The sequence below is a fragment of the Andrena cerasifolii genome, chromosome 3 (assembly GCF_050908995.1).
Source record: "Andrena cerasifolii isolate SP2316 chromosome 3, iyAndCera1_principal, whole genome shotgun sequence".
Classification (NCBI taxonomy): Eukaryota; Metazoa; Arthropoda; class Insecta; order Hymenoptera; family Andrenidae; genus Andrena; species Andrena cerasifolii.
In genome coordinates, this window is record NC_135120.1 from 1,779,896 (window position 1) to 1,807,239 (window position 27,344).

General features: G+C 40.1%; 2 protein-coding genes across 3 annotated transcripts in view; one reads left to right on the forward strand and one right to left on the reverse strand.

Annotated features, from left to right (window-relative positions):
- Positions 1–27,344, forward strand: part of LOC143367024 (GDP-D-glucose phosphorylase 1) — a 505,990-nt gene that overhangs the window by 82,849 nt on the left and 395,797 nt on the right. The window lies entirely within an intron of this gene.
- On the reverse strand, positions 12,049–12,713 carry LOC143367434 (uncharacterized). The gene is made up of 2 exons (XM_076809239.1): positions 12,458–12,713; positions 12,049–12,361 (listed from the first exon to the last, which is right to left on the reverse strand). Exons 1-2 carry the CDS (start codon positions 12,637–12,639, stop codon positions 12,178–12,180), a joined length of 366 nt encoding a protein of 121 aa, XP_076665354.1. The 5' UTR covers positions 12,640–12,713; the 3' UTR covers positions 12,049–12,177.

Below are 27,344 nucleotides of genomic sequence, written 5' to 3' on the forward strand. Positions count from 1 at the left end.
ACCTTTTGCGTATGATTTAATTTTTGCTTTAAATTAATTACGTAATCGTCGTATGAGTAATTAAACGAGGGTTCCCGAGTTATGCTATTGGGCAGGTATGGTTTACTACCGAAAAGAACCTCATACGGTGTATGCCCAGTTGATTTGTGGACGTGAGTATTATATGCCATCATAGCAAAACTTATAAACTCATCCCAATCTGTCTGTTTGTCGTTAATAAAATGTTTAAGATAATCCTTCAAAGTCAAATGAGACCTTTCCAGAGCGCCATTAGTTTGAGGATGATAAGGAGAAGATAGTATATGTTTCGTATTAAATAATTTTGTTAAATCTTTCATTAGACGAGACGTGAAATCGGTTCCTTGATCAGAAAGTATAGTTTTTGGAATCCCGAATAATGTAATAAACTTGGATAATTCCATGGCAATTGTCTGTGATTCATGGTTCGGTATAGGAGCAGCATAGGAAAATTTGGTTAAGTCATCTTGCATGGTCAATATAAATCGATTATTATTCATAGTCTGTGGAAGAGGTCCAACTACATCAATCGCAAGCCTTTCGAAGGGTATAGTAGATGTGGAGGTAATTTCCATAGGGGCTTTAGAAGGTCTAAAATTTGTCTTATTAACTTGACAAGATGCACATTTCTTTATATATCTTTTGATGTCTTTTTTCATCTTATCCCATTTATAAAATTCTTTAATTCGTTTATATGTTCTGATAAATCCCGAATGACCAGCTAATTTTGAGTCATGATTATCTTGCAAAATTTTCAAAATTTCATCTTCTGATTTCGGTGTGATTCTTTGATTATCTAAAATAGTAGGTACAATATTTGTATCTTTGAAAATATAATATACTATTTCGCAAAACATATCCTTCTTTATATTTTTGTTGTTGATCGTTACATCATGGATATAAAGATTACCTGAATGACTCCTTTCTTCCAAATGAGTTTTTAAATTGCGTAATGAATAAAATATCGCTTTATAATCTAACTTATCAAAGTGGAACTGTTTACAAATGCAAAGATAGGAAGTCTGAGAATTCTTAACAAGCGCAATGAAGGAATTTAAATCATCGGGTTCTTTAGTACTCGATAATCATATTGATCTCGTATCGCTTCCGAAAATAAATTATTCTCATCAAGATCTCGTGAATAAAACAATACGTTGGGAAAGTATTTAAATTTGTCGCAAGGCACCGATTTAACCTTGGGAATTTCGAGTGTTTTATAATGGTACTGTATAAAGTTCTCAAAAGAATCATTGCCATGTACGAAATTAACACAAGGAGGACGAGATAACGCATCCGCATTTGAATTAAGTTTCCCTGCTTTATGAACGATTTTATAATCATATTCCTCCAGCTTCAGTCGCCAACGTATTAGTCGACTGCCCAGGTCTTTAGAATTGAAAAGCCAGACCAATGGTTTATGATCGGTTATTATAATAAACTTCCTGCCATATAAATAAGGCCTGAAATAACTAGTGCTCCATATTATGGCAAGTAATTCCTTTTCTATAGTACTATAATTTTGCTCACTACCACTTAATGTACGCGAAGCATATGCAATAGGCAGATCCTTTCCAATCACACCCTGACTCAATACTGAACCTATCGCGTAGTTAGAAGCGTCTGTAGTAAGAAGGAATTCTTTGTTAAAGTCGGGATACTGAAGAATTGGCTGAGTTGTTAATATATTACGAAACTTGTCAAAAGATTCTTGTTGATCACTAGTCCACTCAAATGGTATATCTTTTTTTAACAAGATTGTCAGGGACTTGGCTATTCCAGCAAAACCTTCTATAAATTTTCTATAATAACCAACAAGTCCTAAGAAACTCTTAACATCCTGTTGATTTTTAGGAGTTGGAAAATTTTGTATTGCCTCAGTTTTCTTCGGATTCGGCTGAACGCCTTTATCAGATATTGTGTGGCCTAAATATGCAACTTCTCGTCGCATGAACTCACATTTTTCAGGTTGTAATTTTAAATTGTTACTCCTAAGACGATCGAAAATAGATATTAATTTTTTAGAATGTTCCTCTATGGATGATGCATAAATAACGATATCATCAAGATATACGAAACATTGAAGCCCTTGTAAACCAGATAGAATGGTATTCATCAGTCTCTGAAACGTCGCTGGAGCGTTCTTGAGCCCAAACGGCATTCTCGTAAACTCATAATGGCCTAAGGGTGTTGTAAAAGCCGTTTTCTCTCGATCACGGTCATGCAAGGGGATCTGATGGAACCCTGATGCTAGGTCTAAAGTAGTGAAATATTTAGAATGGCCCAATTCTCGGATAGAGAATTGGAAGATCTAGGATATCTGTAATATTTGGTAACGGGTATGCATCACCGACTGTAACGTCATTTAATTTTCTAAAATCGATAACAATTCTCCACCTTTTCTCCCCGGAGGCATCAAGTTTTTTTGGAACTATCCACAAAGGGGCTGACCACGGAGAAATAGAGGGTACTATAATACCTTGCTTAAGCATTTTTTCAATCTGTTTGTTAACCTCAGCTTTGTGAACTTCAGGATATCTATAAGTCTTAGTATGAATAGGAGCAGGATTTGTAACGCTAATTTCATGTTGAATAGTGCTCGTCGTTGTTAATGCATCGTCAGAAAAATAGAAAATATCATTATATGTGGTACAGATGTCTAATACTGCCTTCTTTTCCTCGGCGTTTAAATGATCTAATCTTAAATTCTTTTGCAAAAGATTTATACGGCTTACCGGACCAGTATTTGAATTACTCAATGATAGAATTATGGAATCTCGCGGAAGTGGTTCCAAACATACTGAGATAGGCAATATCTGTTGATCTATTATCCTTGTATTCAAAATTGTAGCATAAGCTTTGTTATTTTCATTAACTTTTGTAATAGCTTTAGACAAATAAACTCCTCTCCTTAATTGCATTCGCGGAATAATGCCCTCTTTAATTTCAGGATTTTCTACCTGGATTTCAATAAGTGTTTCCGTTCTAGCCTTAAGATTAATTAAATGAACTTCTTCACGCCCAGAATTTTCGCAATTTAATGGAATTGGGACCGTTACCGACCTAAGGGTTAAAGTATGTGACTCATAGTCAATTGTCGCTGACTCTTTTTGCAAAAAATCTTTCCCTAACAAGCCGTCGAATGGGACGTTTGTTGCTTCATTTAGGATATAGAATTTAATATCAATGGAATCATCATAAAACCGCACAGGTATACGGCAACTTCCGACGGTTTCTACGGGGTTATTCGCACTAAGACCGTGTAATACTAGCTTATCCTTTGAATCAAACACAGTATCTGGGTGTAATTTACAAGCCTTAATGAGAGATACATTCGCGCCCGTGTCAATTAAAAATTTGAAAGCGTTACTAGAATTCTTCGAATTTGGAGAAAAAACTTTAATAAAATCAAGGTTATCATTAGATATTGAAATATTTAACTCTCGAACACCATTAATTGAGATATTCGGTCCTCCGTTGTGGTGTTCGTCACGGGGGACTCGTTCAAGTTTAAATTAACGTTTGCGTCATTTGATTGTTGCATGTTATGTGTTGGATTCAATTGTTGTTCCCGCTGACTATTAACATATAATCTCTTCCTACATTCCGAAATAAGATGGCCTTGTTTTTTGCAATAATTACAAATTTTATTTTGATAAGAATGTGCGCTTTGGTGGGACGGACCCTGACCTTGACCTGGATGCTGATATCGGTGCTGTGGGATAGGGGGTTGAGAATGACGCTGCTGGTTATCATATGTGTGACTCTGATTTGGAGTTTGAATATTATTAACGACTCTGGACTGACCAGGATTTGACGATTTAAATCGACATTGTGACGTATCATGATTAGTCCTGCTACAGATACTACAAAATTTTTGTTGCTGGTATTTATGTATATTCAAAGCGCGTTCTTCCGAAACAGCTGCCGTATGCACGGAGTTTAAATTATCAAAATCTTTCCATCTAAGCATCTGAGAGATTTGTGAAGAGCTATGATAAATAAAACGATTTAATGTAATTTCTTCTACAGCCTTTTTCTTTTCAGCAATTTCTAAAGGATCATTCGAATATTGCTGAATAGCACTTAAAGCTCTCGAAGAAAGCTTCTGCAATCTTTGATAAAAAGAACTGATGCTTTCAGAATGTGATTGCCTACAACTATTTAGTTCCTCCATTACCTGACAATAATGTTTTTTATCCTGATATAACCTTTTCAATTGTTCCTTCAACTCAGACCAAGTATTAAACTTTTGAAAAGTAAGCTGCTCTTTGGCGTGTCCCGAAATTTTCGATAGAATGAAATACAACAATGGAATTTTCTGTCGATCAGTCGCGAGGCTATCCGCATTATTGCAATTAGCTATAAATTGCCCAAGTTCGAAACGATTACCGGAGAACTCTTTTGGAATTAGATCAGTTAAAAATTCTATAGGAAGTTCCATTTGGGAAGAGTCATCGGAGGGATTCGGATTGTTAGAAGACTCCGGATTAGACATTATAAGGGATATTGAGTACTAAAGTGATTATGAAGCAACGAAATAAAAAAAAAATGTACCTGTCGTCTACCAGTGTAGGAGTCCTTGAGCGTGCCAACGGTTGACTTCCTTCTCTGCAGTGGATATCTGGATCCGTAGACTCTTTCTCTCAGGGTTGACACTGTTATTTCCCGTCACAAAGGATTAAAAATCCACAGCGAAGAACACTTTAAATAAAGTTTCACTATTCTTTAACTGCTGACGAGTCCTACCGACTGCGCCAATTTTGTGTCGTGTACCCGGGAGAAGTGCAAGTACTAATCCTTGTATGGAAATGTTCTTTATTTTTTTGGCAAGTTCGAACTAGTTGCTCGTGCGATGTACAAGAGTGATCTGGCGCTCAAACGTACGGAGGAAAGGAACGTAGGGAAATCGGAGAATCCTATTGGTAGTTACTATTGCGAGGGTGTGGAAAATGAGGCTAGGATTGGTCATTGAGTAAGGGAGGAAGTGGTAGTTTTAAGAAAGTCGGTTGTGACTAAGACGTTAGCTTTCACTTTTGAAGGGGGCCTTGGGACCCACGGCCTAATCCGCCTGTTTACCGTTAAGTCACGTTCGCTCGAAAGGGGCTAAGGGTCTTAGAGGGTGACGATGACCAGATGTGTAGGAAAAGGGAAAATCGCGAAGTGGGTATCTAACACCAGCAAAAACTTCTTTCTTGCCGATTCCACGACGAAAGTTGGTTGCAACGGTTTCGCGTATACGTACACGCTTTTCCTAGCTTGTGTGAGCGTACACACACATTCAAGGCCCGGTGAGACGGCAGCCTTAAAATATTCTTCACCATAAAAAATTTCAATAAAGTAAAAAAATTACGCCAAGTACATGAAATCAAATAAACCACAAAAAATAGAAAATAATAATAATTACAAAATAACAAAAATATGTGAAATCAAAATGAGCTGCAAATACATACAGTTACTCACAAAATTGAGCGTACACTTATGTTGGTAGTGAAAATTGGCGGGAGAATGAATAAAAACGAACATATTTGAGTGTAAAAAAACACAATATATAATTATTTGTATCGTTTAGCGAACGATTAGTACATTAAAAAAAAAAACATTAAGTATTTGTGTATATTTAATTGAAAACATAAAAATACAGGTCTTTTACTGACACAAAATTGAGCGTACGTATTGATATTTAGGGATTATAATATATGAATAAATAGATATTAATATTTTGTTGCATAACCTTTCGCTTCAATAACAGCTTGTAACCGCCTTGGCATGGATTCGATGAGTTTTTGAATGTAGGAAGGCGAAATATTGTCCCATTCTTCGCGTAATTTTAATTTGAACTCTTCTTTATGTGTACAATTGTGACTTAACAATTTCGATTTCAGTTCTCCCCAAACGTGTTCGATCGGGTTAAGATCAGGTGACTGGGGAGGGATTTTTAATAATTTTGGCACATTATACAGGGTGTCCCACTAAGGAGTGGACAGCGCGATATCTCTTAAAGTATTGTCGATAAAAATATAAAAAAAATAGGGAATTGCATGGTTCGAGGGGGCCCATTTATTAGCGCGAACGAATTTTGTTTTCGATTATTATTTTAAAAGATACGATGGTCAAGTTCGGTTTTTCAAATGGAACTATTTTTTTTGAAGACCTGAGTTGATAGTGCGTTCCAAGACAAATTCAATAAGCTTTAATGTATACACTTTATTTCCACTGGTTTTTAAGATATTGCGCTTGCAAATTTACTGATTTTCACTGCAAGAAACCCAAGAAACCCCTCTGGAATGGCAAAAACCGGGGGCGGTCTTACTGGCGCCACGGGTGGCACTGCCTGTTGAAATGGATACTTACCTGCCAAAGGTCTACGCCAGAAATGGCAGGCCCAAGGCTGGACAATTCTCTTCCGTCAGAAATGCTACTTAGGTAGGTACATCTGCGTTATCGAGAAGCGCATCGTTACTTTTATTTCGCACTTGCTTCTACGCTCGGATGGCCGGTTCTTTTGGGAGGGATGCAAATCCGATTGGTTCTGATACAATCTGCTCCCTATGGTTGAAATTTAGTCTAGCAACTTTCACTCCTCCTAACCTAACCAATCCAACTTGCATCCCTCCCAAAAGAACCGGCCATCCGAGCGTAGAAGCAAGTGCGAAATAAAAGTAACGATGCGCTTCTCGATACCGCAGATGTACCTACCTAAATAGCATTTCTGTGTGGAAAAGAATTGTCCAGCCCTTGGGCCTGCCATTTCTGGCGTAGACCTTTGGCAGGTAAGTATCCATTTCAACAGGCATTGCCACCCGTGGCGTCAGTAAGACCGTCCCCGGTTTTTGCCATTTCAGAGGGGTTTCTTGCAGTGGAAATCAGTAAATTTGCAAGCGCAATATCTTAAAAACCAGTGGAAATAAAGTGTATACATTAAAGCTTATTGAATTTGTCTTGGAACGCACTATCAACTCAGGTCTTCAAAAAAAATAGTTCCATTTGAAAAACCGAACTTGACCATCGTATCTTTTAAAATAATAATCGGAAACAAAATTCGTTCGCGCTAATAAATGGGCCCCCTCGAACCATGCAATTCCCTATTTTTTTTATATTTTTATCGACAATACTTTAAGAGATATCGCGCTGTCCACTCCTTAGTGGGACACCCTGTATAATAACCACTCTTGCACCAAATACGATGCGTGCTTCGGATCGTTGTCCTGTTGAAAGTGGTATACCCGCGGCATTTGTAACTTTTCTGCCGATTGCTTTAAATTTTTTTTTAGAATATTTAAATATTTCATTTTGTCCATTATACCTTCAATGAATTCTAAATTTCCGGTACCATTGATGCCTATACACCCCCATACCATAACCGAGCCTCCTCCGTGTTTTACCGTTGGACATGTGTTGCGAACATGATGTTCTGTAGTGGGCTTTCTCCACACAATTTGCTTTCTTCCATCGCGTCCAAATAAATTTATTTTGGTTTCATCGGAAAATATGACACTTTTCCAAAAACTGTCATCACAATTTATATAGGTTTTAGCGAACTGTAAACGTTTTTCTCTATTGGCTTTAGAGATGTAAGGTTTCTTCCTGGCCACTCTACCGTGATACCCTTCTTTACGTAGAGTTCTTCGGACTGTTTCTACCGATATACTTTTTTTAATACGTGTTGAAACCTCCGTTGTTAAATTTTTCATATTAATTCCTGGATTTATTTTAATTTGTCTGCAAATAAATCTATTATCGATGTCCGATAATATCTTCTTTCTCCCTCGTCCAAGTTTATTACGAACTGTTCCTTCGTACTTATAATGATTTACTATTTTCTGATTTGTGGAATGGGTTTTACTCACAATTTTATCCACTTCGCGCAAAGACTTCTGTAAAGAATACTCTGGATCGTCGATGCTAACTGCCCTGAGTCGTACAAACGAATGCCTCTCGTTCCTTTTACGCGCCTCGAACCCTCGCCGATGCCCCTGACGTCATCGGCATTCATCGAGAATCCAAGTTACATTGTATATACATCTTACGTGTCCTACGGGGCCTCGCGCCTTCGACGACGGCGAGCGATGCCCAGTGTGATTTTCAATATTCTCGTATTGAGCGTTACGACTTCCTTACACTTCCCTTGGCAATATAATTTTATAATTAATTGACGAATAGAAATGTCTGTTTCTTTCCTCCTGCTAGCCATTTCGCTTATACTCAATAAAAAGATAACAAGTAGTCATTTGTTTTTAGTTTCTTAGCAACCGCATATCGAGACCCATTTCACGGGACTTTCCTTTCAATAATACCATCATTTAACCTATGCAGACCGCGTAATTTGTAAAATTAGTTACGTGTACGCTCAATTTTGTGTCAGTAAAATACCTGCATTTTTACGTTATCAGTTAAATATACACAAATACTTGACGTTTTTAAACACAAAATTCATCAATCATTCGCTAAACCATACGAATAAATATATATTGCGGTTTCACACTCAAATATGTACGTTTTTATTCATTCTCCCGCGAATTTTCACTACCAACATAAGTGTACGCTCAATTTTGTGAGTAACTGTAAAGGTGTTTTCATACATGCCATCAGCTTTTTGAGATAACATCTTTATTTTGTAATGCATCATATGGCGTGAATAAAGTAAAAACAAGGGGATTGGTACACTTATTCGAATTAAAGTTTAAATAACTTGCAAAATTTGTAGAATTTACGAGTTCTGGAATGCTAATATCTAACTCCGTTGTAGCGATTTGCAATGCAGTTGATAAAGAAAAATCATTTACTTTACCGCGGTGATTAGAGTTTATTTAATTTCATTGTCGAAAATCTACTTTCACACACATAAGTGGGTGGAAACATTAAAGTCATTTTTAATAAAAAATTGCGTAATTTTTTATATTTTTCTCGAGGCAAGTATTCGAAAGAGCCTTCACCTGTTTTTGTTTTGCAAGAAAAAGGTGTGTCTATATGTAGATCACACATTTCTAACTGTAAATCTACTTCTTGATTTTCAGTTGCAACATGCATTATCTCCTTATATGTATAACATTATATCATTTTTAATTTTGTTAAAATCTTTAAACCGATTATCAAATTCTTTCAATATTTCTACTATATTAATTTCTACTAATTTCTCCTTTAATGTTTTTGCAACAATAGAAATGAGACAGGTTTTCTTTTTCAAGTTGTAGCGTAAAAAATTCTAAGACCATGGTTATTGGTTTCGCAAACCATTGATATTGTTACGCCCTGAAGGGACTTCCTGTAAATCACCCCGAGCGGTTGGAATGATTTACCGAGTTCGCGCTCTTTTAAGGTGCTAAAGCATGCCTTGACTATACTTACCAGGGAGTAGGAGAATAAAAAGGGGGTTGAATGAGGTTGCACACAGGAATTATGGGAATAATAATAATGTATAAATATATTCTGATAAGAAGGTGAATTACAAACTACATACCCTAGAGACGGCACTCCGTCCGTCGTTTCGCTCGCTCGCTCTATTCCTGGTCTTCGCGGTCGCGGTGGCTCATATCGGCGCGTAAATGCTCTCCCGGCGAGGCCGTTTCTCTCATAAGCCGCCACGTATAAAAAACTGCAGCCTTATGTGTTCCGCGACGCGAAATGGATATTCGCGTTGGTTTGGGGGAGCCTTTAAGGTGGAGACGCGATCTAGACGGCGCGATTCACCGTCGATACTTCCTATTTCGAGTTCTCAATCTGACTGACTCTAATACGTCCTCCGGTTGAGAGCCGTGCCTCGCACACTCGAAATCGGCGGGGGAAAATTGCCCTGTCGGCACCAGTCGATTGCTTCTCTATTTCGAAATATCGGGGCCCGGGCCACCAATGGTTACGTTGTGCCTACGACGATGGATACCGCGGTTCGGCGACCTGCCTGCCGCGCGCGAGGCAATTCCGCTGAATCGCCGATTCGAAGGAAAGCGACGCGAGGATAGCAAGCACGGGATGAATCGAAAGGGGCATGTAACAATATATCCAAATAAGTGCGCAATGTTTTGCCCTTTTTTCTATAATTTTATATTTAATTCATTACCCACACAGCATACCTAGGCGGGAGGACCTAGGCGCTCGGGGCGCCTCAATGGCGCCTTGAGTGTCCCACGGGCGGCTATATATGCCCAATATACGCCTTCTGAGCGGCTCATGTTACAAAACGTAACGCCTTAAAGGCGCCTTAAACGGACCTCGATTAGGACTGTCAGGTTTCTTAATTATCGATAAATTAGAAACAAACGGTTATCAAAATGATATCAGACTGGATAAAAATTTATTGCGATTTACTATATTTATTTGTTTAAAATTTGTGTACAAACACTTTTATTAATAGACTTCGAAAACAAGGAGGTTCTCAGTTCGACACATATATTTGTGTCCCACGCCCAGCTGGCTGACGACACCCTTGGAACAGCTCGTCTTTTGATGAGCCCAGGGTCGAAGGCGACCGCCTCGTGGTCTCGGCTACGAAGTCCTCGCTGCTAGGCGTCGAAATTCGGCCTCCCACAGTCTGACGCAATATCACGTCGGGGTCACCAATGTAGGCGTTACCCGGCACGTAGATAATTCTAGCAGGCCCTACTCCTGCAGGTCATGCACACCGAAGATTCCGAGGGATAATAGTCACTCATTGTCGAGGAATAAAATAATACTGTATTTTGAGATTATAAAGAAATGCACACGTTGTGCCTGTACGTGCGCACAAGTGCATGGTGGCTTGGTCGTCGAGAGAGTGCGTGAGCAGCGTCGGGCAGATCCGTGGCTGACCCCCACTCTTCGCTTTCGAGAGGGGAACACAGCGCTTCCTACATCCATAGAGCTATATTCCAACTGCAGTGTAAGCTGAGCAATGGCGGCCGCGCCGCACAGTGGGACAGATCGGGTCGAAACGCGGCACAAAACATTTTCTGACTGAAATCAAATATTTATCGTTAATTTTTTCACTTCATTCAGTTAGGACGTATACTGGTGGTCCTATTGATAAAGAAAAATTAATGAAATTTGTTTATTTAAGATGGCATAGTACTTTTTTATCCGAAAATTAAGCAATCTTTATGAATTTTTTTCTATATGAAATTGAAAAGCTAGAGAGATGGGGATAGTTGCAAATGAAAGACCACTGTTTGAGAGTATTAAAAGAATTTTTATTCAAAAAATTGCACCCTCCCTCCCTTCGCTATAATCGCTCAAAGTTGGTCATTTGCGGTGCCATAAATTCCGCCTTCTATGGTTATCTGGAACATAAAAACAAATCAAGACATTAAACTTTATTACATTTTGTTTTGTTGACTGAGCCGATTCTTAAATTTCGCATTTAAAACAAAATGGCGGACTGTCAAACTGTAGGTATCGATTTTCGGCACTGAAAGTGTAGGTTTGACAGTCCGCCATTTTGTTTTAAATGCGAAATTTAAGAATCGGCTTGGTCAATAAAATAAAATGTAATAAAGTTTAATGTCTTGCTTTGATTTCATGTTTCAGATAACCATAGAAGGCGGAATTTATGACATCGCAATTTTACTCATTCCGCGAGGGACCACATTTGAGCGATTATAGCGCGGGGGGGGGGGGGGCTTTGTTTAATAGAATTCTTTTTAATACTTTCAATCAGTGATCATTCATTTGCAACAAACCCCATCTTTCTAGCTTTTCAATTTCATATAGAAAACAATTCATAAAGATTGCTTAATTTTCGGACAAAAAAGTACTATGTCCCTTAACTGTATTTGTAAATATGTTTATGGGAAACATTTAAATCATATAAAATTTAATAGTTATAAAATCTTTATTTACGTTACTTCAAAATTATTTAACAAACATATTTTAATTTATGTTAACAAATATTACAAGCACCCTTCGTTAAATACATTTCTATTTCTTTTTACGTCTTCGTTGATTTCCTGTTCTCTAGTGTTAGCTGCACACCTGGTTGTATAAAACTTCGTAACATTAGAAACATGTACAGCAGAAAACATAATATGATATTTTATTAATGTAAGCAGTGAAAGGTACTTATCATAGATTTGGGGTAAAAGCGGAAGTCCTGTCTTGCTCCATACTGAAGTGCTTATCTTACTTTTCTGAATTACTTCAGCATTCTTCATCTTCCTCTTCGTCCTCATGTTCCTCTTCGTCCTCACGTTCCTATTCGTCCTCACGTTCCTCTTCGTCCTCATCTTCATCTTCGCTCTCATCTTCATCTTCATCCTCATCATCAGAGGATTCTGTCGGAACAAATAATTTCCTCGTTTCTCTCAAGAACGGTTCCGATTTTTTATTTGACCTCTTCCGAATACTGGAGATCAGTGGGTCAGAAGTGAGTAAAAGCCTATTTATAATTAAAGTAAATGAGTAATCGTCAATTGTTAAAATCGGTTGTAACACGTGCCATGCCATAAGCCATGGTATCGATATGCAATCGTACCTGTTTAAAACATCCCCGTTGCATTCTTCCCATGAAAATTTCCTGGCATGATATAAACGAAACGAACGAATATGTTTGTTTCGTGCTTCTGCCGCTTCCTCGGATAATTGTCCGATTAGTAATAAAGCGTTTGCCACTACTAATGGCCCATGAATTAGTATTTTGTGTACTGTTGGGGTCATTGGATGCCATGAATATAAACGAATACATAGCTTGGCTGTACCTCTGCAATAAACTTCAAATTTATTTATGTCAATCTCGCGGCCGCTTGATATGACCTCTAAAGGTGGAGTCTCCATGGCGCGGTCGGCGACGGCGGCCGGCGGCGGCGGCCCAGCGGCCGCGCCCAGCGGCCCATTGCGGTGGCCAGACTCCGGCCGCTTGGCGTTCGGGGTCCCACTTTTGTTCAAGCGCACTTGAAAGGGTCTACGGCCAAGGATTCATACCTGCTTCAGGAATAAAATAATTTTTTATTCTTTATCGTTTCGATATGGAAGTGACACCAATGGATTCCTTGTGTTTTTCCAATGTAAATCATATGAAATTTCATGAAAATCGGACTATTATGAACGAAGACAACTTGAAATGATATAAATTGAATCTGGAAAATCACCCTTTAGTGACGCGTATCTGAATTGTCGACGAAGTTCCAGTTTTCTTCTGCGGAGGACAAAACATTGATAGAGGATATATCCAATTAAATATTATGTCCTTTATGATTGCAAGAAGTGAAAGGAAATGTGTGGAGAGAAGTGTCAATTAAATTAAACAGAACAGGTAAACTATTTTCCAACTATACTTATTTCTTTATTATTGCTAATTATAATTATTTATTCTTTCATCATACATGTACGAGGCACTTAGAACTAAAGGAATGTCACTGACATTTTTAAATTTTACAGTTAAGAGCAGGAATGCTTACAATTAGTTTAATCGTTAAATATAATGTTATAAATAATGTAAGTAATTTAACGTTATATCAAAATATCATTTAAAAGCTAGAAAAATTGACAGTGCCAAAGGTATGCCAGTGATTTATTATCTCATGCGCTTCAGTATAAACACCAATTGCTATTAGTAACGAGAATACGAATATTAGTACGAAGAATTTCTCTGAATCTGTTGAGTGACGATAAACTCAATACAGTTTTAATACTATCTTAAATTTAACTTGCATTGTATTTAATGCACCTCCTACCAACAAATATGTTACGTTACGCCAAAACAGATGCAGCACGCTGTTTCGTACATATAATCCATCAGATGAATTTACAGAAACAATTAATTTGGGGCGTTCAAAATCATTCGATTATATACGAAAAAAAATTACCCGGTTACAAACGTCGAAATGTACACGAAAGTGCGTGGAAATCAATAAGCAGCCACATAAAATCAGAAAGTATTATACATAAGAACATAATATAAATATATATTTAAGATAATAAAATAAAATATTATTTCGTTATGGTTTCATATTGGCAAGAAACTTCTCCAGCAAGCGAAATGAACCAGTCTGCGAAAGCGTTACGAATATCCATAGTTTGTTAATTCAGTCTTGCATAGCGTCTTGTCTTATTTATTTTCAACGTGAATGCTTCATCTGCTACTAAAACATTTGGCATCGAAATGTCTGTGCATGTGAGAGATTTAGTAGGCGGCACGTGCAAGCTCTGATCATCAGTAAGCGAAGCTTTTACAAATGTACAATTGGCAAATACTGTTCCATCACTATTCCCTCCATAGGAACCGCTATTTATTGAAATATGCTTGTGACTACTTACAACTGCCATCAATATAATGGAAAATGGTCCTTTATAATTGTAAAATGCCGATCCAGTTTTTGGGAGCAAATATGTTAATTCCCTTTGGATGAGTTAGACTCGTTCAGGGTTTGTTAAGATTGCAAACTATTTGCCGACTATGAAGGACCACCCTTGTAGAGGGACAATGTTCAATCGATTCAAAACCATTTATTTTAACAATAAATTTAACTTAACTATATTTACTATCTAAGTGTACTTGTTCGTACGCAAGGTCTATTACTATAATAGTGAGATCTGTAGCGTTCGATAGGTTCGATGAGGTTTGTCTGAATATCTATTGCGATCTGGTCACGGCTCGTCGCTGAGCTTTCCTCCAAGTCTCTCAGCCCTCCTTCCTGGTCTGGAAAAATGGGCCTTGTCCAATCAGCGTCTCGCGACATCGCAACACCCTTCCATTGCGCCCTTTGCGTGTCTTCCGGAGTGGGATGCGTTGGCGTTAGACTCCTCCGCTTGGTGGTAACGGCTTGGCAACGCGTGGGAAAAACCCCGGGCCTTGATTTCACCAACGGCCTACTTGCTGGCGAAAACCGTTGAAACGGTCGGACCCATGGTGGGCCCTCAAGAACTTGACCTTCGAGGTCTGGGATGCGTCAAGAAAAAACTCGGCGATCCGAGGACGACAATGCAAGTCAAGGACTCCTTAGGTTTATGGAGATTTGTGTTTCCGCATCTCAATTGGGTTTGGAGATGGGACAAACTTTCTCTAAACAGAGTGACTTGACCAAGGTGGTCTGGCTAGTGTATAACTAAACATCCCGCCCACCTTGAACTTACAGGCGTTCAATAGCATTAATTATGATTACATTATCCTAATGCAGTACTATAAATGTTTTACATGGATAAGTTAAATTCTAAATCTTGAACAATGATACGTTTCATACGAGTGTTACTGCTTATGTTATGTATAAACCACACAAAACAATATAATATGATAATGCCTTACAGTTACAATGCACAAAGGTAAGTACCTTCAACATACGTACATATAACACGTTGGATGCACACACTTATAACTATGTTGAAAAAATTAAAATTTACAATGACGTCATTTCGTGATGTCTTCAGTCGCCAGTGGAAGAATACATAGTTTCGTCACAGGGCGTTTTATGACACCATCGGCAACTCGGACGGACGCCACCCGAGTAACCCCATCTGCTCCTGTATGTAGCTCTGCCACCCTTCCTAGCCGCCATCGTAGAGGAGGCAGGTTATCGTCGCGAATGAGTACCAGAGTGCCAATTGCAAGAATATCTGGTGAATCCGATCGCCATTTATGGCGTTGCTGCAACTCATGCAGGTACTCTTGGTGCCATCGCTTCCAAAAATGCTGTATCGTCTGTTGAATCAGCTGATATCTGTTCAACCTGTTCTGACGCAAATAGAGCAGGTCTGGTTGTGGAAGAGCCATCAATTCAGCACCAATTAGGAAATGACCTGGGGTTAAGGGTGTGAGGTCCATGGGATCGCTTGACAAAGGATGCAGAGGACGGGAATTTAAACAAGCTTCTACTTGCGTAAGAATCGTATACAATTCCTCAAACGTCAATCTTTGGTCACCTATAACTCTCTTTAAATGTCGTTTAACCGACTTAACTGCGCTTTCCCAAAGGCCTCCGAAATGAGGTGAATATGGTGGGATCAATTTCCATTGCATTTGCTCCTTTGTGAGCAACGCTTGAACTTGATCATTGTGACCTTTATCCTGTAATAAAATTCCTAATTCGTTCAGCTCATTTCGAGCTCCAATAAAATTGGTTCCATTATCTGAGTACATGCAATGACTTCGCCCGCGTCGTGCTATGAAACGATGTAAACAATTGAGAAACGCGTCAGTACTCAGATCCGTTGCAAGCTCGATATGTACTGCCTTAGTTACGAGACAGACAAACAAACACATATACGTCTTATGTGTTACACGTGACCGTCCCTTTTCCTTGATGAGGAACGGACCTGCATAATCCACACCGCAGGTAGTGAAGGCGCGAGCAGGAGTCACCCGAGCGCTAGGCAAGTTGCCCATCAGGTAACTTGTGCCAGTGGGATTTGTTTTAAAACACCTTAGGCATCGATGGAGAACCTTCTTTACCACCCGTTTGCCTGATATTGGCCAAAAACGAGTGCGCAATGAAGCTAATGTATGCTGGCAACCAGCATGTAATAATCTGCGATGCTCATACTCAACAAGTAAAATAGTGAGCGGATGATCCGACGCTAAAATCATTGGGTGCTTGTGGTCGTAGATTATAGGGGCATTTACAAGTCTCCCGCCCACCCTGAGAATCCCAGAATTATCTAAAAATGGATTGAGCGAGATTAGGTTCCCTTTATCAGGAAGAGATTTGTTCGACGTTAGTAACACAATCTCTTTTGAGAATGCCTCTCTCTGCGCGAGTCGTACCAATGCTAGTTCAGCTTCTACGATTTCTTTTGAAGTCAAATATTGCCCGTCTACTGGTGATGTTCCAGCAGTTGTGCATTTACGGGTTTGGTTTACAAGCCTCTTGATAAAACGAAGACAATATGCAAAAATCCTACGCAATCTTGAATAACTCGAAAAACGGTCAAAGAAATTAAAACCCTCCGTGACCTCCATACCTGCTGTCACACCGCAGGTAGTCCGAGTTTGCCGATCCTCAGGTAAATTCTCGACTGTGCTTTCTACCGTGGGCCAATGCTCAATTTCCTGTGATAACCATCGAGGCCCGAACCACCAAAGTTCATTGTTAATCAAGTCACCCGGGCTAACACCTCGCGAAATAATGTCTGCGGGATTTTCTTCCGATATGACATGACTCCAATTCTCAACCGGTGTTGAACCTTGGATTTCAGCAACGCGGTTGGCCACAAAAGTCTTCCATCTCGTAGGCTGGTTCTGAATCCATGCTAGAACTATCATGGAGTCAGACCAGTAGTGTTCGTGATGCAACTCAATTTGGAGTACGCGTTTAACCCTATCTGCGAGCTGTGCCAATGTCAACGCAGCGCACAACTCCAACCGAGGCAATGAGACCGACTTTAGAGGAGCTACTCGCGATTTGGCACACAACAAACGAACCACCCACGAGCCTGGGTTTTGCAAAGATCGGAGATAGATACAGGCCCCATATGCCCTTTCCGACGCATCTGCGAATCCATGCAATTCTACTACTTTACTATTGTCGCATGAAACACGACGTGGAATCCGTATTTCACTAACCCGATCTAATTCTGTTCGAAGCACGGACCATTCTGTATGTAAGTCTTGCGGTAGAGATTCATCCCAACCCACTTGTGTTTGCCACAATTGCTGCATGATGACCTTGGCCTTTATGACGACTGGTCCTATTAGACCGAGCGGATCAAAAATTTGAGCAATCTGTGACAAGATACTACGCTTCGTAATCGGTTTCTGTGAGGAGACCTTTGCTGTATACCCAAGCTCGTCTGGTTGTGTTAGCCACAGCAATCCTAATGTTTTTGGATCCTTGTCCCCGGTGTGAAACTCAATTTTACTTCGTGAATTCGGTGTCCGCGTCAATGTCCTATGGTCATTACTAGCCCATTTCCGTAAAGGGAACCCTGCCTGACCTAGAATGTGTGTCAACTCGTCCCGGAGCTTACGTGCTTCTATCAAAGTCTCACATCCCGTCAACAAGTCATCTACATAAAAATCAGTCATAATGACTTGAGCGGTTAATGGAGACTGTTCTAGCTGATCTCGCCCTATTTGAGTTAGTACCCGTGTTGCTAAGTACGGAGCGGAAGCTGTACCGTATGTGACAGTAGTTAATTCGTACGTGTCAATAGGAAGTTTGGGATCGCAGCGCCAAAGAATCCGCTGAAACCTCCGATCTTCTTGACGTACGCGTATTTGCCGATACATTTTTGTTATATCGGCCGATAACACGAATTTATGTTTACGGAAACGAATCAAAATTGCAAATAGGTCACTCTGAACGGTTGGACCTACCATTTGGGTCTCATTTAACGAGATCCCTGAAGACGACTTCGCGGAACCGTCGAAAACAACCCGCATTTTTGTCGTTGTACTGGCTTCCTTAAAAACTGCATGATGAGGCAAATAATAATTTGGCTCTACTACACGCGTCTGTTCGTTAATACGCGTCATGTGTCCCAGTTCTTCGTATTCAGCCATGAATTCAATATATTGCCGTCGTAGGTTTGGTTGCCTAACGAATTTCCGTTCCATTGCCATCAAGCGTTTCTCCGCTTGGGCTCTGGACTTTCCTAATGTGTTGATTTTATTATTGAATGGAATGCCTACAACGAACCGTCCAGCATCGTCGCGTACCGTGTTTTGACGGAAATGCTGTTCACAGGCATCCAGTAAAAGGTCTGCCTGGTCGTGTGAAGTCGAAAATCCATCTTCAATCTCCCAAAATCTTTCTACAGCGCGGTGTAACTCATCGGTTACGGTCGCATGACAAGTGGTGATATTCCTTGTTGGAACACTCACCGGCCAATTCAAGCTACCTCCCAACACCCAACCAAGCCTAGTCTTCTGCCATACCAACCCCGCAGTTACCTGGTGCTGCCCAATGCACAATAATTGCCAGAAAAGCGCAGCCCCTATTAACAGGTCAACACGTTTAGGTTCTGCGAAACGCGGGTCGGCCAGCATAATGCCAGCCGGTATGGAAATATCCGCCCGCTTTAACGGTGCGTTTGGCATGTTGTCAGTAATGGTCGGTATAATTAAACAGGACAAACTTGAACGGAAGCTACCTGATCTCGCGTGTACAACTACCTGCGTCTTTGCCTCAATTGAGTTGATTGCCCGGCCTAATCCGCCCACGGTAGTAGTGACACTCGATTGTCGAAGCCCTAACCTTTTGCTAAATTGTTCAGTAATGAAATGAGCCTGTGACCCGGCGTCTAGCAACGCACAACATTCATGCCGATTTCCCTTTCCATCTTCCACATGTACCAACGCTGTCGAAAGCACTGTGAAATCTAGTTCAGAAATTCGCGAATCCGAAACGTGAGCGTGTAAAGTCGGCTCCCTTTCATCGGGCCGAGATTCTGAACCTTCAGGTTGATCTTTAAATTCGGTTGTACTACTCTCAACTAAGTTAACCCGGTGTAGCAATGTGTTATGTTTTCGTCCACATTTCCGGCATGCCCCGCGCGTGCATGTTTTGACACTATGTCCTAATTGTAAACAATTGAAACAATATCTTAACCTTTTGATCGTTGCATGCAGCTCACTGTGAGGCATGGATTTCAATTCAGTACATTGCTGCAGCGAATGATCGCCCTTACACAACAAGCAGCTATCTAAATTACTTGCAACATGAGCTGATACCGCTGATTGTTGCTTATTTCTCTGCTTATGAGATTCTAATTTGTTGCTTGACTGAGGCCCGGATCCTGTCGCCTGTCTATTGCTAACCCTTCGCTCGAGGAGCTTTGACCGTTTTTCTAAAAACTTTACAAAATCACTAAATTGCAGACTTTCCGACCTTTGGAGGAGATACTTTTCCCATTCTATACTGGTTGCCGAATCCAGTTTTTTCGATAACATTAATATTATCAATGTGTCCCAAGAGTTAACAGGTTGACCAAGAGCACCCAATGCAGCGATATGGTTCTGAATGTCGTCCACAAACTCTCGAAGCACGGTGCCTGACGGCTTCGTTATTGACGGCAAATCTAACAGTGCATTTGTATGATGGTGTACTAGCGCTTGGGAATCCTCATATCTCGCCTTCAGCCTTGGCCACGCAACGCAATAATTCGCCTCCGAAACACCCAATGATTCTATGACTCGAGCCGCCGGACCCTTCAGTGCAGAGCTCAAATATTGAAACCGTTGCATATCAGTCAATGTTTCATTTGTATGAATCAATGACAAGAATGTGTCTCGAAATCGTACCCACTTACTATAATTCCCGTCAAATGTGGGTAAAGTAATTGTCGGTAATCGCGGTATGACTTGAGTTTCGCCAAGGATCGGTGACGAAATACCCGCTACTGATGCACTTGATGGTGCAATTACAGTTGGAGGACCACGTCTATCCGTAATACATCTCTCCGCTGATGCCATTACATTGAAAAATGTTGTTTCGAATGCATCTCGTTCATCGGAATGCACAGTCTCTACAGCTGATTCTACTACTAGGACCTCAATCTGTGATTGTACGGCATCGAATTTTTCGTACAATCCTTCGTTCGCCTTTACCCGTTTCTCCAGCGCAATTAAGTCGGTTTCTCTAGCCGATGACTCAACAAATTTTTTAAACAATGTCAATCGCGCCTTTATGGTTCCGCGTTCAGCGACGAGAGGTTTCAATTGAGCCTCCATTGTATACGATTCACGCAATAGATAACTTGGAAAGGACTTACGAAAGGAAGGTCGCTAATCTGCTGGCAACGATGGCTCGTTCCGTCCACGTTCGCCGTGAAGTCCGCTATCGACAACTCGCTCGGTGCCGCTTGATTCACCGTCCAGGGAGGTGACGCTTCGTGATGATGGCGCGCACTGCTGCCTACTGGATGCCGGTTCAGCCTCTGCTACCGCACAAGGGATGCGTTCTTCACCCACAATGATGTCCTCGCTTACAATGTTGGGACTTGTCGAAGTTGTGCTGATGTGAGCACCCAATTTCCAGAAACGGACTCCAATGTCCTCGATAATCTCCTTCGCTGGTGAATATCCGGCTCGAAGGACCAATGTTAATTCCCTTTGGATGAGTTAGACTCGTTCAGGGTTTGTTAAGATTGCAAACTATTTGCCGACTATGAAGGACCACCCTTGTAGAGGGACAATGTTCAATCGATTCAAAACCATTTATTTTAACAATAAATTTAACTTAACTATATTTACTATCTAAGTGTACTTGTTCGTACGCAAGGTCTATTACTATAATAGTGAGATCTGTAGCGTTCGATAGGTTCGATGAGGTTTGTCTGAATATCTATTGCGATCTGGTCACGGCTCGTCGCTGAGCTTTCCTCCAAGTCTCTCAGCCCTCCTTCCTGGTCTGGAAAAATGGGCCTTGTCCAATCAGCGTCTCGCGACATCGCAACACCCTTCCATTGCGCCCTTTGCGTGTCTTCCGGAGTGGGATGCGTTGGCGTTAGACTCCTCCGCTTGGTGGTAACGGCTTGGCAACGCGTGAGAAAAACCCCGGGCCTTGATTTCACCAACGGCCTACTTGCTGGCGAAAACCGTTGAAACGGTCGGACCCATGGTGGGCCCTCAAGAACTTGACCTTCGAGGTCTGGGATGCGTCAAGAAAAAACTCGGCGATCCGAGGACGACAATGCAAGTCAAGGACTCCTTAGGTTTATGGAGATTTGTGTTTCCGCATCTCAATTGGGTTTGGAGATGGGACAAACTTTCTCTAAACAGAGTGACTTGACCAAGGTGGTCTGGCTAGTGTATAACTAAACAAAATATATGCACGCGTTTGCCATCCACTGCGCTAACACATTTCGGGATATTTCACTTTTTGATAAAAGTCGGTTCGTTTTTTTTCCATTTCTCATTATTAAATTTTCACGGCATAAGTTGCCTCTCCAAGGCGAAAACTGATGGCTATTGCACGAAAAGACAATAGTGAATTGAATCTAAAACATTATTTAAAATAAGAAAAAATTAATTAAAATAAACGAATAGTAATTTTGCAATTGAATAATTACGAATGGAAATTCAAAAATCATTCTTCAATATACAACTTGGTTGTGCGGTTAATATAACTGGTTCTCAAACTCATTCTAATTTGATACTTTGACGTCGATCTTTCACGGGACACGTAAATGATTTTCGGACAAATTATATGTTAACTAACCGAACTATGTTTACACAATTAAACTAATCAATTTTTGATACACAAATAACATATAGTTCTAATATAAAAAATTAAATGTACCTGTCCTTCATGCGCGCCGTACTTGGTGGGATGTTAATAACGTGTGATTTTTTATTTATGTTCGGACGCCTCTTTCGACAATGTTCTCTTGCCATTCCACAGCCCCCTCCGGTGAAGTGAAATAGCTCCGAAATCTATCCCGGATGGCAAACCCCTCGGCATTACTAAACCCTCCTACTCCAGCCAATGGCGTCATGTTATTTATTGCCATGCTTGGCTCCAAATGTTGTTGCTGCGCGGGATTGTTGCACATATATTCATCGCGCAACATGTTGTGGAGGCAACATGTTGCGGTTATAATATTATCTGTAGTTTCCGGCATTACGGCAATTGTTGAAAAAAAAATGCGAAATGTCTGGGACAATATCCCAAATGCATTTTCTGACATCCTACGGGCGCGACAGAGCCGATAATTAAAAATTTTTTTCGACAGATCTTGTGCTGCAACGTTCTTTGGGTATGGTTTCAACATACGTTTTGTGAGGCGAAATGCCTCATCGCCCACAATTACATGAGGGGCTGTAACGTTCGATCCCGGAAGAGGTTTGTCCATTGGAAATTTCATTTTGTCTTCACTTATGGCTTGGCCCATAATTGATTTGGTAAATATACCGCTGTCTCCTTCTTTTCCATACGATCCCACGTCAATGATAATAAATTTGTAATTTGCATCCACCAATGCTAATAATACTATGGAAAAGAAGTTCTTGTAGTTAAAATACAAAGAACCGCTATTGCCTGGGCATTGTATTCGGATGTGTTTCCCGTCAATAGCTCCAACACAATTCGGAAAATTCCATTTGACTAGAAAGTCGGTGGCTATTTTCTCAAAACCTGCAATACTCGGCTGCGGCATAAATAATGGAACTAATTTATTGCACAATTGTTCCAATACGGTGCGTACAATAACACTTATGTAATTTGGTGATATTCGAAATGCAAATGCTAATGATCTATAGGATTCTCCAGTGGCTAGGAACCTGTAAAAAATATATTTTCTAATTATTTCAGGTGGTGATTGTAAGAAGAGATGGAGGAACATATGCGATACATGTAGGAAAATGAAGCGGGGCATCAAGTACGGTACAGGGTCGGCAGCAAAGTACATCTACCTGTAGGTACATGTAGTGTGCAGTGCCATATAGGCACAGAAAAGAATCTAGTACTGTACTGGATGTTTTGACATGGACAGCTCTCGAAACAGAAAAACTGATGGGCAGTATCAGCAAATAATTGGAAGCAGATTGCGACTCCATTGTGATATTTTTTAAAACTATGTGGATGGCACGCCAAAAATTTCCGCCACACTTAATTGTAGAAACAAAGGCGTTGGTGTTTAAATTGATTAATGATCTCGAAATGGAGTCAGCGCAAGATACATGTGTTTGTGCTTGTGGTATTAGTAAAATACAATAGCCGTGATGTTCCCGAGGTCCCACCGATTCGTAGAGAGGATGGTCACCGTGGGGTTTTAGTCAATAAGAATCAGACACTACCTCGGTCTCACATACCGCGAGGTGGAGGTGTTTATAAAGATATCCTCCCGTAAATAGAAAAACGCGTTCGTGCAAAAAACCAACCAAGAGTAACACTGAAAGAGGGGGAGAGAGTGTGACGACGTAAGCGATGACCGAATGCGTGATAGAGTAATTGGCAAAAGGAGAGAGAGAGCGCGCGTAGGTAAAGAAAAAGCGGAATAGGGAGAATCGAATGTACGAGAGCGAGGAGAGAATGAACGGGAGAGCATGCAGCGAGCGAAGCGAGAGCGTACAAATCAACGCATGTGCAAATCAGTAGACGGAGAGTGATTATTAAGAGACCATATTTGTATTAACTGTAGTAAAAATATACAACAGCTGTAATAAAATTATGTGACGAAAAAATAAAATATGCTTGTGAAAAATTAACTTGCCTCAATGTCAGGAGCAACTAGATACGATTTTTTCTCCAAATCCTTTCCAATATGATTCAAAACGAAATGAACCTGCTCTTTATTTAGGCGAAAAAATTGTCTATACGTTTCCTCGTTATCCACTAAATGGTTTGTTATTAAGATACGAGAATAACCCTCGGTCCTTCGAGTCTGGTACATTGGTTTCACTTCACTTCTATTTCCCCTTTCGAAATATGCTAGCAGAAGCATATCGTCGTCTTCTTCTTCCTGCAGCAACGCACGCAGCAGCAATTTGCGATTCATTATATGAAATTAAATCACTCTACTGTACAGTTCACGTCGCACTGTCACGCCAGCAGGCAATATTTAAAACTGTGCGAACGTCCGTAGATCACAAATTCACAGAGGTGTGTCTCCTTTGAAGACACAAGAACGAGTGTCGTTCTAGCAAAGGTTGGGGAGGTCCTAAGCTAAGGGCAATAAAGTGACTGCATTTATGGCATCCGCTACGTAGGAGAAACTATGTATTTTGGTGTATCGGGTCTTGGAGTACGCATACCAATTCAAACTTGCGTTTCCATTTCAGAAATGCGAAATAACTAGAGAAAACGAGACATATGTATGTACATGTATGTGTGAACACCTGATTCGACCCGAGTCCCCTGCAAGAAACCAGCATCATCGTCCAGAAGATGTTAGCATATTTCGAAAGGGGAAGTAGAAGTGAAGTGAAACCAATGTACCAGACTCGAAGGACCGAGGGTTATTCTCGTATCTTAATAACAAACCATTTAGTGGATAACGAGGAAACGTATAGACAATTTTTTCGCCTAAATAAAGAGCAGGTTCATTTCGTTTTGAATCATATTGGAAAGGATTTGGAGAAAAAATCGTGTCTAAGAGTCAAGACGCCAATTTCACCGGAAGATAAGTTGCTCCTGACATTGAGGCAAGTTAATTTTTCACAAGCACATTTTATTTTTTCGTCACATAATTTTATTACAGCTGTTGTATATTTTTACTACAGTTAATACAAATATGGTCTCTTAATAATCACGCTCCGTCTACTGATTTGCACATGCGTTGATTTGTACGCTCTCGCTTCGCTCGCTGCATGCTCTCCCGTTCATTCTCTCCTCGCTCTCGTACATTCGATTCTCCCTATTCCGCTTTTTCTTTACCTACGCGCGCGCTCTCTCTCCTTGTGCCAATTACTCTATCACACATTCGGTCATCGCTTACGTCGCACAGTGGGACGGATGGACGTTTAGGTAGGCATTCAGTTCATTTCTTACATATTTCATCATTTAATTATTATAATCTAAGATTACAGGTAATATATTGTATAATAAATTCAATAATATTTTTTTTTCTCGTCGCTCTTTTTAATAATGGGACTTCAAGATTCCCTTCATGTTGATTTTCATATATATACATCCATATATATGGATCGGGGCTTATTATTAAATTATTTAGAACATCTTGATTTGTCATTTTTCGGCTGCTCTTTTTGCGTATAATTCGCAGTAGTTTTTAAAATCATTATTTCGGGCGTTCTGGGCTTCCTCAGTTAAATATTCTAAAAAAAAATTATTATATCTACTAAAATTTAGTATATTTCTCCTGACTTGCACCTGCGTTTGTGCAAAAAAATATCAATTTTTCAAAGGGTCGGATGCGGTCGGATATGAATAATTGAATTTTGTGAAATTGAATCTATCCAGAATTATGAGGTATGCTTGAATTTACGGACAAATACGAACAATTCTTTTAATTTAGAAAAATACGAAAATGGTAACAAAAAATCTTAATTTGGCAATAGAATATAAGTGTTTATATTTTTCATTACAAGAAAAGGACTAACTAAAACTATTCCAATGTGTAAAAGCTGATCATTTTCTAAAAATGGAAATCTAAAATTTTTTTTAGAATATTTAACTGAGGAAGCCCAGAACGTCCGAAATAATGATTTTAAAAACTACTGCGAATTTTACGCAAAAAGAGCAGCCGAAAAATGACAAATCAAGATGTTCTAAATAATTTATTAATAAGCCCCGATCCATATATATGGATGTATATATATGGAAATCAACATGAAGGGACTCTTGAAGTCCCATTATTAAAAAGAGCGACGAGAAAAAAAATGATTATTGTATTTATTATACAATATATTACCTGTAATCGTAGATTATAATCATTAAATGATAAAATATGTAAGAAATGAACTGAATGCCTACCTAAACGTCGATCCGTCCCACTGTGCGTCGCCACACTCGCCCGCGCTATCATTTGCTACCGGTTCTCTCTCAGTGTCGCTCGTAATTACTTTCTTGCACGGCGGGTTTTTTTTTTTTTTTTTTTTTTTTAACGTGGGGAAATCTTCATAGACACCTCAGCCTCCTGGGGTGGGAGATCGAGGTAGTGTCGGATTCTTACCGACTAAAACCCCACGATGAATCATCAGGGTTGCCGGGAATGTTTTTGATGGACAAGATTGTCAATGGAAGGAGACCGACGTGATGATGCCGTGACTTCACTGACACACGCATTAGCACCACTCCTGTAGGTGTTCCCCCTCCATTGACAATCTTCTCCATCAAGAACATTCCCGGCAACACTGACGGGAGAGCTGGATAAAATGTAATCTAATTATGAATTACAAATTACGATTAAAATGTAATAGTGTAGTTGATTACACATTATTTTTTGTAATCGTTAATTTAGGTAGTTGACCATTTGGTTTCGTCAACTACCTAAATGAACGATTACAGAAAATAATATATAATCAACTACACAATTACATTTTAATCGTAATTTGTAATTCATAATTAGATTACATTTTGTCTAACTGCGACTAATGGTGCCCATCTTCTGCGCGATTCGGGGGGGGGGGGGCACCCGCACCAGTTCACGGATCTTCTGCTGCTCTATTCTGCAGATCCAGCATTATCTTGAGGACGGATGTCTTTGCCTCCGCCAACAACTTTCGCGGCAATTTTTTGCCCATTACCCCCATACTCTTAAAAAAGATCATGGTCTCGTCATTTTCCTCTTCCATGGACATTTGCAATAGCTGTTCTCTTTCCGCAGATCTTGTTGCTATCGTATCCATGAAATTGCGGGATTCGTTCCTGTGCCTTTTCGGCGCTGCATATGAATTGCTGCAAGTTCTTTTTCGGGAAGGAGCGATTGTGTCCTCTTGCGGTGATTCCGGTGATGGAACACCTTCCGAGCAAGTAGCAATTTCTGTTAACTCTACGGGTGCTGAAAAGTCGTCGGTACCGCTGTTGTTATTA

Bases quoted from the DNA above. Each gene is read 5' to 3' on its own strand.
- LOC143367434 (XM_076809239.1), bottom strand. From the start codon at position 12,639: ATGACCCCAACAGTACACAAAATACTAATTCATGGGCCATTAGTAGTG. The intron at 12,362-12,457 runs GTACGATTGCAT...AATTATAAATAG, and splicing joins AACGGGGATGTTTTAAACAG to GCTTTTACTCACTTCTGACC.